General features: G+C 47.9%; 2 protein-coding genes across 4 annotated transcripts in view; both read left to right on the forward strand.

The window, feature by feature from the left end:
- The window catches only part of LOC121569619 (voltage-dependent L-type calcium channel subunit beta-1), a 50,894-nt gene extending 31,629 nt beyond the window's left edge, over positions 1-19,265 (forward strand). Inside the window, exons 3-14 of one of the 3 annotated variants that reach the window (XM_041880726.2) lie at positions 3,828-3,947; positions 4,288-4,410; positions 4,752-4,888; positions 5,275-5,342; positions 6,863-7,023; positions 9,884-9,964; positions 10,079-10,137; positions 10,284-10,393; positions 14,793-14,801; positions 16,339-16,490; positions 16,628-16,723; positions 16,898-19,265. In XM_041880726.2, coding sequence (XP_041736660.1) covers positions 3,828-3,947; positions 4,288-4,410; positions 4,752-4,888; positions 5,275-5,342; positions 6,863-7,023; positions 9,884-9,964; positions 10,079-10,137; positions 10,284-10,393; positions 14,793-14,801; positions 16,339-16,490; positions 16,628-16,723; positions 16,898-17,182 — 1,401 coding nt within the window. In that variant the 3' untranslated portion in view covers positions 17,183-19,265. Of the gene's footprint in view, positions 1-3,827; positions 3,948-4,287; positions 4,411-4,751; positions 4,889-5,274; positions 5,343-6,862; positions 7,024-7,623; positions 7,653-9,883; positions 9,965-10,078; positions 10,138-10,283; positions 10,394-14,792; positions 14,802-16,338; positions 16,491-16,627; positions 16,724-16,897 lie in introns of all 3 variants that reach the window. The other 2 variants (XM_041880727.2, XM_041880728.2) reach the window with 2 other exon arrangements.
- Positions 19,169-19,876, forward strand: LOC121569621 (voltage-dependent L-type calcium channel subunit beta-1-like; the record flags this gene model as incomplete). Its single annotated transcript, XM_041880729.2, has 1 exon — positions 19,169-19,876. A coding segment is annotated over one exon (657 nt), but the record flags the coding sequence as incomplete, so codon positions are not given.
- Between the last annotated feature and the right edge of the window lie 45 nt (positions 19,877-19,921).

Consider the following 19,921-nt stretch of genomic DNA (forward strand, 5'->3'; position numbering starts at 1 on the left):
ACCAATGTCGCCACTCCTCGAGAGCCAGCTTAACGGGCGAGCAGTTCACGATTGCCAACATCATAATTCCTCTCTGCCTGAGAAAGTTTCCTTGAGAGAAAAGCACAGGGATGCAGTTTGTTATCTTCAGGAGAACGCTGTGACAACACCGCACCTACCCCAGTGTCGGATGCATCCACCTCCACGACAAACTGGCGGTCGGGGTCCGGCTGCATCAGAATGGGAGCCGAGGCGAAGCGATGTTTCAGTTCTTCGAACGCTGATTCGGCCCCTTCATTCCAAGCGAACGGTCGTGAGATGGAGGTGAGAGCGGTGAGTGGCGCCGCAATGCGGCTGTAGTCCTTGATGAACCTCCTATAGAAGTTCGCAAACCCCAGAAATCGTTGAAGTTGTTTGCGGGTAGAGGGGGCTGGCCAGTCCGTGACAGCAGAGATCTTAGCTGGGTCCATCCGCAACTCCCCCTGAGCGATGATGTAACCCAAAAAAGAGGTCTCAGACACATGAAATTCACATTTCTCCATCTTCACAAACAGTTTGTTCTCCAACAACCTTTGCAACACCTGGCGCACATGCAGTTCATGTTCCTGGGAGGACTCTGAGAAAATCAAGATATCATCCAGATAGACAAAAACAAACCGATTCAACATGTCCCGAAGGACATCATTGACTAGTGCCTGAAAAACAGCAGGGGCATTAGACAACCCAAAAGGCATAACCAGATACTCAAAATGTCCCAAGGGTGTGTTGAAGGCAGTCTTCCATTCATCACCTTTACGAATGCGCACCAGGTGATACGCATTTCGTAGATCCAGTTTCGTAAAGATGGTAGCACCATGAAGGAGGGGAAAAGCAGAATTAATCAAAGGCAGAGAATACTTGTTCTTAATGGTGATGTTGTTAAGTCCACGGTAATCAATACAGGGTCTGAGGGTCTTATCCTTCTTAGCAACAAAAAGAATCCCGCTCCTACAGGTGACGAGGAAGGACGCATAATACCTGCCGCCAAGGAGTCCCGAATGTAGTTCTCCATAGCCTCCGTCTCCGGCCGGGAGAGATTGTACAGGCGACTGCTGGGGAGCGGGGCTCCTGGCTGGAGGTCAATGGCACAGTCGTAAGGCCGGTGAGGAGGAAGAGAAGTAGCTCTGTGTTTGCAGAAAACGGATGCCAGGTCATGATACACGTCAGGAACATTAGAAAGATCCATGGACTCCAGTGGAGGTCGAGGCACAGTACTGGCAGGAGTCAGAGCAGAACACAAACAATTCACATGACAAAATGTGCTCCATGAAACAATTCTACCTGTCACCCAATCAATGTGTGGATTGTGTCTTATGAGCCAGGGGATACCAAGGACCAGAGGGGTCTGTGGGCAGTCGATAATATGGAATTGAATGTTCTCCTGATGATTTCCCGACACTCTAAGACAAACAGGAACAGTCTGATGGGTAATATGGGTCAACAATTGTCCATTCAGACCCTTAGCCTGCAGCGGACAGTCCATAGGAACAGTCTCCAAATCCATTTGTTGAGCCCACTCTCTATCCAAAAAGCTTTCGTCTGCACCAGAGTCAATCAGCGCACTAACAGAGAGATTCTGGAACTGCCACTGGAGGGATGCCTGGAGCAGAATGCGGGGAGAAGAGGAAGAATCCGCTGCTCGGCTCACCAAAACTTCTCCCATTAATGATGAGCCGGCCCTTTTCCCCGGACGAACTGGGCAGGAAGGAACGAAATGACCAGCTTCTCCACAATACAGGCAGACCCGAGCCTGAATGCGACGTGCACGCTCCTCTGAGGACAACCGTGCACGACCCACCTCCATGGCTTCGGGTTCAGTGCTCCTCGTATCGACTCGGGAAGACACGGCTTTCTCCGTAGGGAAGATGCGGGGAGGAGTTTGATGATGACAGACAGGTTGCTTGGAACTAACACTCCTCTCCCGGCGGCGGTCCCGAATCCGATTATCCAACCTGATGGTGAGTGAAATAAGATTATCCAGCGTAGGCGATTCATCATATGACACCAATTCATCTTTTAAAGTCTCAGACAAAGCATTGATGAACACTCCTTGTAATGCCTCGTCATTCCAACCACTCACTGCTGCTAAAGTCCGAAACTCCACTGCCATCTCCGCCACACTGCGAGCCCCCTGCCGAAGAGAAAACAACCGTTTCGCAGCCTCCTTGCCTCGTACGGGGTGGTCAAAAACCTTCCTCATCTCAGTGGTGAAGGCAACGTAAGCGTTGCAAATGTCCGACTGACTCTCCCAGACCGCGGATCCCCAGGCACGAGCGGAACCGCTTAGTAGAGTTGATAAGGTAGGCAATACGGGCTCTTTCTGAGGTGTAGGTGAGGGGCTGTTGTTCAAACACTAACGAGCATTGAGTCAAAAAATCGCCACAGGTTCCCATGTTCCCGTCATAGCGCTCTGGAGCAGGAACAAAAGGCTCTCTGATCTGGGCTGAAGGGGTAGTAAGGGCAGACACTTGATTGGTGAGTAATTGAACCTGATTAAGCAGCACCTGACTGTCCTCAGCAATCGTCTTAAACAGGGTATCATGTTGGCCAAGTAAAATGCCCTGATTGGCTATGGCAGTCCAAATTTGAGTGCACTCTGGGGTGGTATCCAAGCTACTGTCTGCTGGGTTCATCGTTTGGTCAGATCATACTGTTATGATTTACCAGTATTAGAACCCAAATGCAGACAAGTACACCAAGCCAGAGAAGGTTTAACAGGTTTATTTAAAATGTTCAATAGTCCAGGTTTCCAATAATAGGGGAAGAGCAAGTCCAGGTTACAGGGAGGGTAACAGATCCAGGTCAGGGGCAGGTGTGGTACCGTAATGTCCTAGTGTCCGTGGTGAGTCCAAAAGAGAGGTCCGGTAGTGGAGAGCAGGATGGTGGTGGCAGGAGTGAAGCGGAGGCAGGAGTCAGGTTCCAAATATATGGTCGTCTTGACTATGATCTGACGATGAGTGGTAAGTTTGACCGGGTCTTAAAGGCTGAGGTGATTATGGTGAATGAGCTGCAGCTGGAACCCTGACTCCCGCACACCAGACTTCACTCCTGCAATCAAGGACAGACAGAGGGGAGGGAGAGAGCAGAGAGAGAGCTACCTAGCAGCAGTAGGCCTAACACAGAGAGGTGGACCTGATGACAATTATAGGTGATTGTTTGGGATATTTGCCTCGAGCCATTCAGAATGAGGTATGCACCAGGCAGTAGTACAGAACACACTACAGTACATATTATGGTCTAAATAGAGATGGATCAAGGCATAGGGAGATGGGAAAAGACAGGCAGTGGTAAAGACCATATTGAGAGAAGAGACTGAGAGGGACAGAGTGAAGGAGAGATAAAGCAGAGAGGGAGAGTGAGAGAGAGAGATCCCAGGGGAGGAAAAAACGTATTATCACGTTGGGCACAAGGCCTTGATTGTGTTATTCCACACACATCTCTACAGTCCACTCATTTCTCTCCCCTCTGTCTGTCTGTTGGTGTTGTTATAAGGAGGTGTGTGTGTGTGTGTGTGTGTGTGTGTGTGTGTGTGTGTGGTTCCATTAGTACTATTGCTGTCTTTATTGCCCTTACTGGCACAGGGGTTTTATTCAAGGATGTGTGCTCATGCCATAGAATACGCTTGTGTACACACACACGCTCGAACAAACATACAGCACACTAGAAAAAATGACCATGCCACCATCTCCCACATTCTCCTTCTTTCCTTCACTCTATACCTTCTCTCGCTCTGCCCCTGTTTCTCTCTCTCACACACAAACACACTCACTCTCTCACTTCCTTACTCTGTCCCTGTGTGTGTGTTGCAGGGCTCTGCTGACTCCTACACCAGCCGGCCGTCAGACTCAGATGTGTCCCTGGAGGAGGACCCAGAGGCGCTGAGGAAGGAGGCAGACCTACAGGCCCTCGCCACCCTCGAGAAAGCCAAGGTCAGAGGTCACCATGGCCCTTCCCTGTGACCCTGTCCCTCTGTTATACAGTACCCCATACAGCCAGACAGAACAGCACAGTCTTTAACCATTCATCCTGACCCTAACTATACACCTGACTATTCTCGCTAACAGTTGTAGGTACATGGTTAACACATATTATAACATTTATTTCTATTCAATTAACATTCAATAACAGTCTTTGTGACATTATAAACATTGAGCGACATGACAAGTTGAGTAATATTTCATCCGGTTCGCTCTATCGCCCTCATGTCATTCATCTTATCCTCTTTTCACATTCTTTGTTCTCCTTTTTCTTTTGCTTCCACCTCTCCAGACCAAACCAGTGGCCTTCGCTGTGCGGACGAATGTGGGCTACAACTCTGGGCCCAACGATGACATCCCGGTGCAGGGCATGGCCATCTCCTTTGAAGCTAAAGACTTCCTACACATCAAAGAGGTACCAGAGCTGCCCAAACAACACTGGGCCTTCTTATTTCTTATTGTTAGATCGTTTCTGAAGATGACTTAGTCCCCATCCCCTGGAGCTATGATTTGACATTTTATAATGACAGGGGGATATTGTGAAATGGCATTTTGTTGTTCAGTTATAATATGAACATCCGGTTCTATATTTATGTCTGGTGATGTGTCGTTAAGCAAGCTAAGATGGAGGCGGTGGTTGCCTTGGCAACAATAGCAGGGGCTCTGTGAGCGAGGGAGGAGAAGACTGGTGTGTGTATTATTTGGTAGTATTGACATGTCTGTCTGTCTGTCTGTCTGTCTGTGTGCTCTGTGCAGAAGTACAATAATGACTGGTGGATTGGGCGACTGGTGAAGGAGGGCTGTGAGGTGGGGTTCATCCCCAGCCCAGTCAAACTGGAGAACACCCGGCTACTGCAGGAGCAGAAGATGAGACAGAACCGCCTCAGCTCCAGGTACTGCTGCTACCCACACCCATGTACCCTGGCACCCATCACCCAGTGACTTTGTAAAAATTTTAGAAATAAGTAGCGTTTATTGAGAAGTCATTGAAAATGAATGCCCTTTTTTCGATTATTGTATTGTAATTTTAGTTTACTTCCTGAATTGACTGCCTGAAATTCGATATGAGCCCAACCCTGTTATCCAATTAGCATCCACAATACAGGCACCATAATACAGCACAATGCTCACCCAATCACCACTTCACAACCGTCACTACTTCACAATTCAAAATGAGAAAAGTTCAATTTATTTTCAATGACTATTATTTTTCAGTCTACCTCACTTTTCACCTACCAGTAACCATCCACTCATTGTTCTCTCCTCCTCCCTCTTACAGTAAATCTGGTGGCAGCTCCAGCCTGGACGTTGCCACGGGAACACGCAGGCCCACCCCTCCTGGCACAGGTAAGGTCAGGAGTTGGGGGTCATCTTCACCACTCGGCTGGCTAGAAGAGACACACACTACAACACTGTGTGTGTGACGACAGATATAGCCCTCTGTCGCGGCCTGTCGCTAATATTCCATGTAGATTTTAATTGGATAGTTAGTGAACCATGATGAATCAGATATCTGCAGTGTGGAGTGGAGCGTTTCAGTGGGTGTGCTGCTGCTGGAGTGAGAGAGACAGAGAGAGGGAAAGAGAGGGGTCCTAGCGGGTCTGTCATTAGCATGGCTAACAGGACCAGCCTGAAATAGAGCTGAGGATATAGTGCTCCTCTCATTAAATCTGATCACTACGTTTGGCCAGACCAGGGCTGTGACCCAAATGGCACCCTATTCCCTACATAGTGCACTAGGTTTGACCAAAGCCCTATCAGCTCTGGTCAAAGGTAATGCACTTTAAAGGGAATAGGGTCCAATTTGAGACGCAGCCCATACCTTATGTGTTAACACTGAGCTAGTTCAGTTCAGTCATGCTGCTGGATAGACAGGACAGTTCACTGCGACTGAGGGAAATTAATAGACTGACATAAAGACAGAAGGAAAGATTGATGGTGGAATTACATAAATATATACATGTTTTTATTAGATAACAACTGACTGGGAGTGAATTCATTGAATTGAATAATTGAATTGAAGACAGACGGACTAGATCAGACAAGTAGATTGACTGTAACTGGCATTGTTTCTCCAATTATGGACTACCTAGTAATAATAGATGTGTAACGTTAATACATGACAGTTATAGTATGGTTCTCTTTATCAACCATATTTGTTATACCTGAACTGATATACCAAACCCTTCTTCCTGCCTGGCTGTGTCGGCTTAAAACACCCCTACCCATACCCAAAACACAGAGCCCTCACCACCTTAACCAGTCCCAGCAAAACAGCACACCCTCCTCAGGGCAGCTACACAGCTTTTTCTGCCTCCAACTCCTAGCGCCTCTTCTTCTCTTCTCTCTCTCTCTCTCTCTCTCTCTCTCTCTCTCTCTCTCTCTCTCTCTCTCTCTCTCTCATCTCCGCCACTTCTTCTTCAGCAGTAAATAGCGCTCTCTTCCACCTCCTTTCTCTCCGCATCTCTCTATTACTCACTGTTCTGTTTCGATCGCTGTTTTTCTGACCTGCTCATACACTAACTTCGTCGTGACCAAAAGCATTTATTCTTTACTTAGTCACCTATTGACTTCTATCTCTTAAATGTTTTTTCAGCACTGTTATTTCTGGTTCAGAACTCTGTCATTTCTCCCATTTCTAGATCTCAGATCTGAGTCCGTCCTTCTCTCTGCTTTGGATTGCCTTCTTGTCTTTTATTGATTTCTTATCATGCCCTTTCTTGTCCTCCTTTTTTCTCTTTCCTCATTTCTCTGTACAAATCTCCACTTTTTCTTCCTCTTTCACTATTGCTCGATATTCTTTCTCTCTCTTTCTGTCATTCCCTGTCCCCTCTCTCTCTCTACCCCGCCCCGCCCGCCCCCCCCAGCTCATGTGGACATGTCCACGATGGCTTTTGACCTTGACCCCCTGGACCTGGATGCCGAGGAGCCCCCTGAGTCCCAGGGTGACCCTCGCTCCCCCAAGGGCAGCGCAGGCAGCGTCACCTCTCCCCAGGGCCAAATCCACCGCCTGCCCTTCTTTAAGAAGGTAAAGCCCTCCAGAGGCCCCAGGCACCACGGCTGCTTCCCCTCCCCACCTCCCTTCAACCAAACACGCCTACTGCACGCAGCTATGGCCCAGTCCTAGGCTATAATAACCTCTGTCTGTTCCCACTAGCCCCTCTCCACCCCCCTCGTCTCTGACTTACTGCCCTAAACTGACCCACTGTTCCGTTCCCGCTGTTAGCTAGCGCCTGTCTGACTCCCTAATCCCGATTGGCCCCTCAGTCTCTGGTCACCACGGTAACGCTGAGATATGTTTGCCTGTGTGTTTCTGCGCTGGTCAACTGGGGGAGGGGTTGAGCTGAGCTACAGTCTAAAGACGAACTTGAACATGTTCATACATTCACAGATGCAAAATCAATGTATAAATATTCGTTGATGGTGCAACTGTAAACAATAAGTATCATTATCGATCAGACTACAATGGGTGTGGTCTCCGCTGTACTATTGAACAGCTCCATTCCCAATTCCCAACTAACCCTAACCTGTCAATAACAACACGTCCTCTGTCTTTTTTGCTTTTTGTCTCTTTTTTGTCCTTTTTGCTCTTTCTTCTCGTGGGGTTGTGTGCGGATTGATACTGTAGGTGGCCCAGCTAAACAGAAACAGAAGTCGGTGAGTCGGTGCTGACCTTTAATTCACCTTTACCTTCTATTCTGCCTCCTTCTCTTCCTCTCTGTTGTCTCTCCATGTTCCTCAGTCTGCTCTCATGTCAGCTGATGCTAGAGAGAGTAGGAGGTGACTGGATTTGAACATCTCCTCATTTTTGTCAAGGTTTTCACTTATTCCCCAAGAAGATTTCCGTGTTGCAGTTGTCCCCAGGGATATTGTGTTCCAAAATAATCAATTAATAAATGATGGAAAATGAGAAATTATAGGGAGGAATTGTAGGAAGGGAAATGTTAGTTCTACCCCCAAATGCAAGCAGGGCTTCCATTGTCTCTGTCGTCAGAGCTGATTGGGTAAATACGGGCTGTCAGTATGCAGTCAGAGCTGATTGGGTAAACACAGGCTGTCAGTATGCAGGAGCAGGAGCAGGCGTGTCACGGCCCCTGTCCCACACACAGTTCTGGTGAACGCTAATGCTGCCTGATGTGTTTTCATTCCCATTCTGGACGGCTGCTTTGAGTGACAGCCAGTAACCTATCCTCAGCCCGCCTCGCTGTCCCTCGCTATCTCAGAGCTGTCAACACAGCTTTGATCCCATAGATACAGGAGACTGTGGAGACAGAGGCACGCTTTGTCCTCCAATAGCACAAACACTTTCTATAGATTACGTGAAAGTAAATGTTTTTCTGAAAACGAGAGATTAATGGTGATACACAGTAAACTTCACCCAGCACTGCCCCTCTAGAGATGAGCACCATTTGGAAAAGTTCTTAACAGTGTATTTTTTTAGATGTAGTGAATCGTAATGAGGTGAACTGGTTGTGGAGGTGTGGCTTTATGTAACGTAATGTACCTTAGTGGAGGAGAGCTCTCCAAGCCTCTCTGCTACTGCTCTCAGTGCACTAAAGTGCTGCCTGGAATACAGAGGAGAAGGCGTGCAGAGAATACAGAGAGCTGACACCAAATACACACTTGCACCCTACAGGTGTAGGATCTTAATTTGATCACTTTTTGTTGGTGAGAATTTTCCTGCAGGAAATGCAAATGAGCTTCGTGATTAACATAACTTCACTGAAAACCCACACTAACACACCGTTATATTAACAGTATTGCCCTTTTCATGTACACTACTTCCGATCAAGCAACATTATGGACTAAACGTTCAAAACCTGTTGCTGCAGGATTATTTTGGTGTGACAATATAGGTCAAATGAAGATCCTACATCTGTATTCTCCTGATGCCTGCCTATCTGTTAGTGGATAGACCATGGGACCTGTTCTCCAGTTAGTGTTCTCCCCTCACCTGTCACTCCAAAACAGGACACTTTCTGTAACAGAACAGATGCTTATAGATGCAATGTTGGGCAGATGAGTCATGCTCCTCATGATTCATATTGATGGTGTGTTAATGTATGCATTTGTTTTACTTGTCAGAATATTGATTGACAGTGTGTGGGTGTTTTGCGTAAGAGTGCATGCATCTGTGTATGTTTCCATTTTCAATGTGATATGAGTGTTTTAAGTAAGTTTCTGAAATACATTCTCTGTATGTTGGTTCAAAATGAGGGGTATCTTCTTGTAGGTTTGGTGTGTGCTGGTTGTCCGTTTTCTGGGCCTAAAAACCCATTTGGCTTGGTGTCTATCTGGCGTCTTTCTATAAAGCAAGAGGAGTCTACCACACACAGATACATACTAAGAGAGAGTAGGAGAGAGAGAGGAGGGGAATTGACAAAGTTATCTTTGACTGGAACCACAGTCACATAAGCCTTTGGCTGCACGAAAGCACCTGAGATTTTTTAAATATATCAATAATGGCCCCTACCACTCTCCATAGCTCATTCTGATCCAGTTGAATTATGGTTGATTTCATTTGCTATGACTGGCAGAGCAGACTGAGAAATGGAAATTAGTGCTTTCTGTGAAAACATGTGCGCTTGGTTTTGGAGCTTTTATCCTCTCCAAGATAATAAATGGCCTCTGTCTGAAATGCATTATATATCATTCTGACTGTAGTCCACTGTACAGAGAGAGGGAGAGTTGGTGTTGACATAATGTTGATTTATGTGTGTGTGTTTCTGTGGCAGTAGATTGTGTAGCTCCGTACATGTGCGTACAAAGTGGCTGTAGATTGTGCGTCTCAAAGTATGTGTGAGCTCTGTTCGTGTGTGTATGTCTGTGTTCAGACACAGTGGTTATAGTGTCTCACCCCACTCTTGGTGCTCTCCTCCCTGGCTTAGATGGAGCATGTTCCCCCTTACGATGTGGTCCCCTCCATGAGACCCATCATTCTAGTGGGGCCGTCACTCAAGGGCTACGAGGTAAGGCTACTGTATGTCTCAATCTCCCCATTAAACAATTAACAACTTTCTTTATGGTTTATTATATCTGTCATATTCCATACCTCAGTTCGTCTTCTCCTCATCTCCCACCAGGTGACTGACATGATGCAAAAGGCTCTCTTTGACTTTCTCAAGCACAAGTTTGAGGGCAGGTGAGTTTCAGGCCAGCCAGAGAACATGACTGAAATATTTCCCATATTTAGTATAGGTTGAAAATATCTTCAACTTAGTATTTAGTTAACCTGCTTTTAGACGTTTCCAGTTCTCAGCCCTGATTGGTTGATAATGTTTCTTCCAGGATATCCATCACTCGGGTGACAGCAGACATCTCCCTGGCCAAGCGCTCGGTCCTCAACAACCCCAGTAAACACACCATCATCGAGCGCTCCAGCACCCGCTCCAGCCTGGGTAAGACAGGGCAAGACACCTTTGTACCTTTCTTGTACCTAAAACAAAACCATTGATCACAATAAGCGCCAGGACTGGCTCTGTGCCTTTCCAACACACTCCCACGTGATACATTTCAAAAAGCTTTGTTAGTTAATGTTTCTTATCATCCATTGGGCTATTGTGTTGTTACCTTTCACTATCTGTGTTTTCATATATCAACCTTAGCTTGTGTATGTGTTTGATCCTGCTGATGACCTGCCTGACTCTAAATGAAATACCAGTTTGTACATTTACATTTGACATTTTAGTCATTTAGCGGACGCTCTTATCCAGAGTTAGTGAGTGTATACATTATTATTATTATTTTTATTTCATTTTTTCATACTGGCCCCCCGTGGGAAACGAACCCACAACCCTGGCGTTGCAAGCGCCATGCTCTACCAACTGAGCTACACATGGACAATGACTGGTGTTTACCTGTCTCCGAGTACTGGGAGAAAGATATTTAAAAGTATTGTTTCTGTTGGTAATAGCTACCTGTTCACAAAAGGTCAGGGAATATTGGTTGATTGGATGTTAGCATCTATTGACGACATACAGTAGGGAGCCTCATAGTCGCCCATTCAACCATTGACCTACAGTGAGGGAAAAAAGTATTTCATCCCCTGCTGATTTTGTACGTTTGTCCACTGACAAAGAAATGATCAGTCTATAATTTTAATGGTAGGTTTATTTGAACAGTGAGAGACAGAATAACAACAAAAAAATCCAGAAAAAACCCATGTCAAAAATGTTATAAATTGAATTTGCATTTTAATGAGGGAAATAAGTATTTGACCCCTGTCACGATCGTCTAATGAGGGAGACCAAAGCGCAGCGCGTTGAGCGAACATGACTTTATTAAATTAAAGTACTCACTACAAAAAACAACAAACAATGACGAATCGTGAAGTCCTCAGTTACAATGACTGACAAGGAACAAAAACCCACAACACTAAGGTGAACACTGACAGTTTAAATATGGCTCCCAATCAGAGATAACGAGCCGACAGCTGACACTCGTTACCACTGATTGGGAGTCACACGACCAAACAAGGAAACACAACCAAATACAACACAACCAATACCAAACACAACCAAATGAACACACCCTGGCTCAAAATACACAGTCCCGGAGCCAGAGCGTGACAGTACCCCTCTAAAGGCGCGGACTCCGACCGCGCCTACACCCCAAATAGGGAAGGGCTGGGTGGGTATTGCTCCTCGGAGGCGGCTCCGGCTCCGGGCTTGACCACCACCCTACTACAATCCCCCCGTAGTGCCCCCAGTCCGATCTGACCCAGTTAGCTGGATCAGGACTGCCGACGCCAGCACCCCTGGCTTGGCGCGTGAGGCAGGAATGGACCGGACCTGGCAGACGATACGCACCCTTTGCATGGTGCGTGGAGCCGGAACAGGCCTCACCAGGCTGAAGACTCGCATCCCTGGCTTGGTGCGAGTAGCAGGAATGGGCTGAATCCGGCTGACGACTCGCACCCTTGGCTTGGTGCGAGTAGCAGGAATGGGCTGAATCCGGCTGACGACTCGCACCCTTGGCTTGGTGCGAGTAGCAGGAACAGGCCGGACAGGGCTGACGAAACGCACCATAGACTTGGTGCGGAGAGCAGGCACGGGCCGGACAGGGCTGGCGACGCGCACCACTGACCTGGTGCGGGGAGCTTGGATGGGCCGGACTGGGCTGGCGACGCGCACCACAGACCTGGTGCGGAGAGCAGGAACGGGCCGGACAGGGCTGACGCAAACGCACCATAGACTTGGTGCGGAGAGCAGGCACGGGTCTGACAGGGCTGGCGACGCGCACCACAGACTTGGCGCGGAGAGCAGGAACGGGCCGGACAGGGCTGACGACGCACACCACTGGCTTGGTGCGGGGAGCTTGGATGGGCCGGACTGTACTGGGGACACACACCACTGGCCCTACACCGGGATCTGGAACGGGCCGGACCGGACTGGCAACACACGCCAGTACCTCTCGCCGTGCCTCTACTTCCTCCATCCCCTCTTCGACCAGTGGCCCCCGTAACCCGACGGCCTCCTCCGGCAACCCACTGGACCGCTCTATCGCTGGCCTCCTGCTGGTCCGACGTCGTGAGCCCCCTAAAAATTTTCTGGGGTTCTCTCCTCTTCGTGGACCAGGCCTCCATCGTTCTCGCCAGACTATCACCCCACTGCTCCAAAGTCCAACCTCTCTCCTCTTCTCTTGGCTTGGCCCAGTCGAGACTCCTACTCAACTGCTCCCAAGTCCATCCTCTCTCTTCTTCATGCTGCTTGATCTGGTTAGGGTGGGTTTTTCTGTCACGATCGTCTAATGAGGGAGACCAAAGCGCAGCGCGTTGAGCGAACATGACTTTATTAAATTAAAGTACTCACTACAAAAAACAACAAACAATGACGAATCGTGAAGTCCTCAGTTACAATGACTGACAAGGAACAAAAACCCACAACACTAAGGTGAACACTGACAGTTTAAATATGGCTCCCAATCAGAGATAACGAGCCGACAGCTGACACTCGTTACCACTGATTGGGAGTCACACGACCAAACAAGGAAACACAACCAAATACAACACAACCAATACCAAACACAACCAAATGAACACACCCTGGCTCAAAATACACAGTCCCGGAGCCAGAGCGTGACAACCCCCTGTCAATCAATTTCTGGCTCCCAGGTGTCTTTTATACAGGTAACAAGCTGAGATTAGGAGCACACTCTTAAAGGGAGTGCTCCTAATCTCAGTTTGTTACCTGTATAAAAGACACCTGTCCACAGAAGCAATCAATCAGATTCCAAACTCTCCACCATGGCCAAGACCAAAGAGCTCTCCAAGGATGTCAGGAACAAGATTGTAGACCTACACAAGGCTGGAATGGGCTACAAGACCATCGCCAAGCAGATTGGTGAGAAGGTGACAACAGTTGGTGCGATTATTTGCAAATGGAAGAAACACAAAATAACTGTCAATCTCCCTCGGCCTGGGGCTCCATGCAAGATCTCACCTCATGGAGTTGCAATGATCATGAGAATGGTGAGGAATCAGCCCAGAACTACATGGGAGGATCTTGTCAATGATCTCAAGGCAGCTGGGACCATAGTCACCAAGAAAACAATTGGTAACACACTACGCCGTGAAGGACTGAAATCCTGCAGCGCCCGCAATGTCCCCCTGCTCAAGAAAGCACATATACAGGGCCGTCTGAAGTTTGCCAATGAACATCTGAATGATTCAGAGGAGAACTGGGTGAAAGTGTTATGGTCAGATGAGACCAAAATCGAGCTCTTTGGCATCAACTCAACTTGCCGTGTTTGGAGGAGGAGGAATGCTGCCTATGACACCAAGAACACCATCCCCACCGTCAAACATGGAGGTGGAAACATTATGCTTTGGGGGTGTTTTTCTGCTAAGGGGACAGGACATCTTCACCGCAAAGGGATGATGGACAGGGCCATGTACCGTCAAATCTTGGGTGAGAACCTCCTTCCCTCAGCCAGGGCATTGAAAATGGGTTGTGGATGGGTATTCCAGCATGACAATGACCCAAAACACACGGCTAAGGCAACAAAGGAGTGGCTCAAGAAGAAGCACATTAAGGTCCTGGAGTGGCCTAGCCAGTCTCCAGACCTTAATCCCATAGAAAATCTGTGGAGGGAGCTGAAGGTTTGAGTTGCCAAACGTCAGCCTTGAAACCTTAATGACTTGGAGAATATCTGCAAAGAGGAGTGGAACAAAATCCCTCCTGAGATGTGTGCAAACCTGGTGGCCAACTACAAGAAACGTCTGACCTCTGTGATTGCCAACAAGGGTTTTGCCACCAAGTACTAAGTCATGTTTTGCAGAGGGGTCAAATACTTATTTCCCTCATTAAAATGCAAATCAATTTATAACATTTTTGACATGCGTTTTTCTGGATTTTGTTGTTGCTATTCTGTCTCTCACTCTTCAAATAAACCTACCATTAAAATTATAGACTGATCATGTCTTTGTCAGTGGGCAAACGTACAAAATCAGCAGGGGATCAAATACTTTTTCCCCTCACTGTAATTGGTTTAAACAAATGTTTTTATTTAGAAGGTCATCAATCCACTCCATTTGGGATAGATAGTCTTCAATATCAGTGAGTAGGGCTAAGCACAGAACAACAAGGCCCCTCTAGAGGAGAGGCTAGCTGAGCAGAGAGGGGCGGTGTAGCCTGTCCACAGGAACCTGAAAGGGTTGTCAGCCTTTTACCTTTATTACTCACTGTCTGAGTCTGATCTGGCCTCTTCTCTTTCTCCATCCTGTCTTTTCCTACCCACCACCCACCCGTCCCTCTCTTCCACCACTCTCCTTCCCTCCACTCTCTCTACGTCTCTCAGACGTACTGGGTACGTATGCTCTCAACCCCACGAGGAAAACAACCAAGAGCTTTTTCTCTGTTCTCCTCCCCTGTCTGTCTCTCACTACTCTCCTCACACACTCATACCTCATGCGTCTGCCTGTCTGTCTGTCCTTTTCTCTGTTCCTCACACAGGTTTGTGAGAGCCTGTTGCTTGCAGTAATAAAACAACTTGAACTAAGGCTTGGAAAGAGTACACTAATTACACAGCAGTATGAGTGCTGGGTGGCTCTGGTGGCTCTAGGCTACTCAGCTGAGCGTCTGCCTGCTGTCTGTCTGTCTGTCTGTCTGTGGTTCAGGGGAAATGTGATAGGGGGCCTGGGGGGCCAACTGTGGTCAGGGATGAGCGTACAGGGGAAGCTGATACTCCCCCTCCATCCCCCATTGCCTACCACCCTGTGACCCAGAATCAGGGACCCTACTGTAAAGCAACATGTAATAACACTTTACCTACAAGGAGCCTGAAACTCAAACACAATTTGATTGTGTTATGACCATAGACGTTCATATATTAATGTGTTTATATACCGTACATCATTGGTTACTACCAATCTGATACAGGGAACACATTCTTCACATAGATGCAGTGTATATTGGGGACATTTGCAGGTTAATAAAAGCTAGGACAGTTTGTTAGGTTTTCATAATTTTAGGTGAAGTTCATTTCTCTTATCTCTCTGTGGAGCCTCTGGTCCCTGAGTCGCTTCCTTCCGCCTGCAGGTTTAATTCCCTTTCTACCTCAGCCCTTCAGAGGGAAACTGTCTGCAGCCCGCAGCCCCTCTGCAGATTACCTGTGCCCTGTTATGCCCCCCCACCCCCAAACATGTCCACACATCTGAGCGTATGATAAAGGGGGACAGCCAAGCTGTTAAAACCATACAGGCTCTTCTAGGGTTTTGCTGAAGGAGAATGAGAGTCTACAAAGCCGAAACATCCAAACAGACTAATACGTTTGCAATGTCTGATAGCTCTAACAGCGAATGTTATTACACTTCATCAGTTTCAGATTATTTTATTAATTGACATGTTCAGAAGAGTATATCAAGTGCCACCACAGGCATCTCATTCTTATAAGCCTCCTTCCTTCCCGAGTTTGAGTCGATATAAAAACGTATGTTAGAGATCATATTTACCAGTGCAAAACATCAGTTACTACTCGTTGGAATGTGGCAACAGAATGAGAACGTCTCAATGTTCCATTTAGCCATGTGTAAATGGAACGTCTAATGCGATGGGTTCTGTTTCACATGCACAGAACCTTTTGCCAAAACGTTGACATGCATGATACAGTATTAACATTCCACATTTGCATGTGTGTATCCTGTTATTTTGTAATGGTAAGTGTGTGAAATATGAGTTAGCAAAGTGGCAATAGTCACACTGATCTCATGTATACTCCAGAAGGGACTTAATTGTGGACAGAATTGAGATTTGACAACCAATTCAATTTGTATACTGTATGTGTATTCAGACACCTACAATACCCCGTTACTTATTGCATTCCCATGTTGTTCTCTGCCACATAGCGGAGGTGCAGAGTGAGATTGAGCGTATCTTTGAGCTGGCCCGCACCCTGCAGCTGGTTGCCCTAGACGCAGACACCATCAACCACCCCTCTCAGCTGGCTAAGACCTCCCTGGCTCCCATCATCGTCTACATCAAAATAGCCTCACCTAAGGTACCCTCTGAGATGAATTACTTTGTGATAGATTGACTTCCTCCATCACATCTACTGAAATGGCATGTACATGACTGAAATGTCTATAGATGTGACCAGCAGTGACGAGCAATGTGTTGTTGCCTGTCTCCCTTCAGGTCCTCCAGAGGCTCATTAAATCCCGGGGGAAGTCCCAGGCCAAACACCTGAACGTGCAGATGGTGGCAGCAGACAAACTGGCCCAGTGCCCCCCTGTGAGTGTCTGTCTGTGACCCTGGATTCTGTGGCCGAAACAAATGAATTCACAATGACCAGTCTGAACAATGGCATTGGCTTAACATGGAAATTATGCCCTTTTAGGTAGTTGGCTGAATCTCAGAAGTTGAAAGGTGAGACACTAACATAATGTCCCTCCATGTTGTATGTAGGAGCTGTTTGACATCATCCTGGATGAGAACCAGCTGGAGGACGCCTGTGAGCACCTGGCTGACTACCTGGAGGCATACTGGAAGGCCACGCACCCCCCCAGCAGCAACCCCCCGAACCCCCTGCTCAACCGCACCATGGCCACGGCCGCCCTGGCCGCCTCCCCAGAGCCCGTCTCCAACCTGCAGGTACAGGTGCTCACCTCCCTGCGCCGCAACCTGGAGTTCTGGCCCGGCCTGGAGGGCCCCGGGGCCGAGGATGGGAAGGTGGCCGAGCACGCCCTCTAAAGGCCAGCTGGGGGGGGGGGACAGCTCAGGGGGAGAGACACCCCCTTCCTAACCCAAACCCGGCTGCCTGCTCTCCAGATATACCCCACCCCATCCTCCCTCTCTCCATCCCTCCCCTTGTCCTGAAAGAAGGAAAGAACCTAATTGCATTATGTTTAGACCACGTCCTCATTCATAATACTGTATAGAGAAACACCACATACATGAAGAGAGGGAGGGAGCTGTTTACTGTAGAGTGTATACTGGGTCCATCACATTGGATCCAACTCAATAACACACACACTTACACAGACATTCATATTCACACACACATCAGAGTACTCAGAACAATATAGGCCCCACACATTACTGTAAAAGCCTTCTATGTTAGAAAACACCCACACACAAGCACAGAGAGGACAAACAGAGAGCTTCGTCCTCTTCAAGAAAACCTCTCTGCAAATGACACAGTATCTAAGAGCAAGACACACCCGAAAATTAGAAAAGGAGAGTTTCTATGGGCAGGACACTGGATCTAGACCAAACCAGCACTGGGAAGGGTTTTCATTGAGAATAACACGCACACAATCACATTGAAGTTGTGAAATTAATTGATGGGGGCAGTTATTGGAAGAAGTGAAAATCCTCCATCATCCATCCATCAGTCAGTGAGGTACCTCTGTCTCTGGTCTGCTGGCTATTCCCTGTTGACTGTAATTGGGAGAGAAAATTGAGTTGTGTACCCCTTACCCAACCTCAGGGCTCCCTGCCTGGCCTCCTTTCTTCAGCACTCCTTTATCGTCTGGGAAACGGTGTCCAGTTTGCTTCCCTCCTCCGTGTTGCCATGGCACTGTCCCTGAAAAGGAGCGAGTCATCTCGGCCGCTTGGCCAATGTGTGCCTTGTTGTTGTGGCATCATTTCTAGTTTTCTGATTTGTGTGGCGTGGCAGGGATGGGCTGTGTTTGTGTGTGTGTGACCGTGCATGCATATGTTTGCGTGTGTGTGTGTAAAGTGATGTGGGCCATGACTAATGTCCTATTTCATTAATTCACACAGCAAACTCTAACCAGCAGAAAGATGATCATCTGGGTCTCATCTCCAATCAGCCACTGGCTTCAGCCAAATACATATGGCATGACTAATGACTGTCATAGTCCAAGACCTTGTAAAAGTGTCCAAGCTGTTGCCGTATATCAATGAGTTATACCCACAGAATTGATTTAATTGTGTTCAGTTAGACATAAATGCACTATTATGAACTGTGCTTTCTCTGATACAATAGGTCATATTTTATATGTTGTCTTACGTCAGATACCGCGTCGATTCCGCCTGTACTGATCTGTCTCGGTTGAGGGCCGAGCGTCGCGTAGGAGTAACACGATCTGACATAAGACAATGGCGGCTGCATGGATTCATTAGGATTCGTTCAGATGGAGTTATTGTTTTACTGTCAATGCGTGTGACTAAGCTCTGCCTATTCAAAGTCATTAGCAAGGATCAGCCAAATGATGGCTTGACCCAACTCTAAAGTGTCTTGTTAATTGTGCTGAGTTAAACAGAATGTAATACTTACTATTTAGGATTAGGAACATGTCTGAATGAAAAAGAGATATCACAATTAGTTGAAACATCATTTTAGCTGCTGTGAAAAATCAGCCAGAAGAGGGCAGTGTTGGTTTTGCAGCCAGGAGCTGAACATGATGTTTTGCTTGCCTAATGAATGCTTGGCTGTTTCTCTTACAGGTGAATGAACACATTTCTGTAGCCTATGGAAAAGAGTGTGCGCGCCTGTGTGCATTTATTACATACAAAAAATAATGTCACTTTGACCAAGTAATGATTTCAATGCAATAACGGTGTGTTTTAAGTACTGCATAAATATTTGAATTGTTATACTGTAAACCTCTATTTGTGTTGCATTATGAACTGACTGACTGACATTACTGATATCCTGCTTTATCTAACTGCACCCTAACCTTTCATAACCCTGTTGACTAACCCACTGCCTGGGCCTTGTTCTGTCTGTCTCACTGTGTCTCTGCATGGCGTGTGGTGTGGTATGGGTGTGGCTCGCTGCAGGGGCCGTACCTGGTGCACGGAGAACAGAAGCGGGAAGGGCCTCTGTCGGAGTGCGGTGGCAGCGGCAGTCTCCATGACTACCAGAGTGACCAGGGAGGGAAGCAGCAACAGCAGCAGCACCAACAGCAGCAGCACCAACAGCAGCAGCAGCAGCAGCAGACTTACCTGCGCTCCTCACGGGGCCAGCTACGGGGAGGGGGTGGGAGGGGCCTGTCCCGGCAGGACACCTTCGACTCGGAGACGCAGGGCAGTCGGGACTCAGCCTACACTGAAGCAGGGGACTCTTGCATGGACATTGAGACCGACCCCTACGAGGAGTCTGAGATGTACCGCGGGGTAGGTGGCGGGGGCAGCCGCCTCCACCTGGCCCAGCACCACGACCGCCAGGCCTCCTGGGAAGACGAGGGGGCTGAGCCGGACCAGGAGAACTTCAACCACCCTCCCATGCCTTCCCACACCCAGCCTGGGCAACACGGCCGGGCCAAGCTAAGGGAGAGGTACTGCCAGGAACCCGGGGACACCGGCGCCAACATGGGCCGCAACAAGAACCAGGAGGACTGGGGGAGGGACGTCTACATCCGCTAAACACACATCACACCACAACGCATGGGCTAGGAGGCTGACGGACAACCTGTGGGAGGGAGGGAGGGAGGGAGGGAGGGAGGGAGGGAGGGGGGAGGG

Source organism: Coregonus clupeaformis, chromosome 35 (assembly GCF_020615455.1).
Source record: "Coregonus clupeaformis isolate EN_2021a chromosome 35, ASM2061545v1, whole genome shotgun sequence".
NCBI lineage: Eukaryota > Metazoa > Chordata > Actinopteri > Salmoniformes > Salmonidae > Coregonus > Coregonus clupeaformis.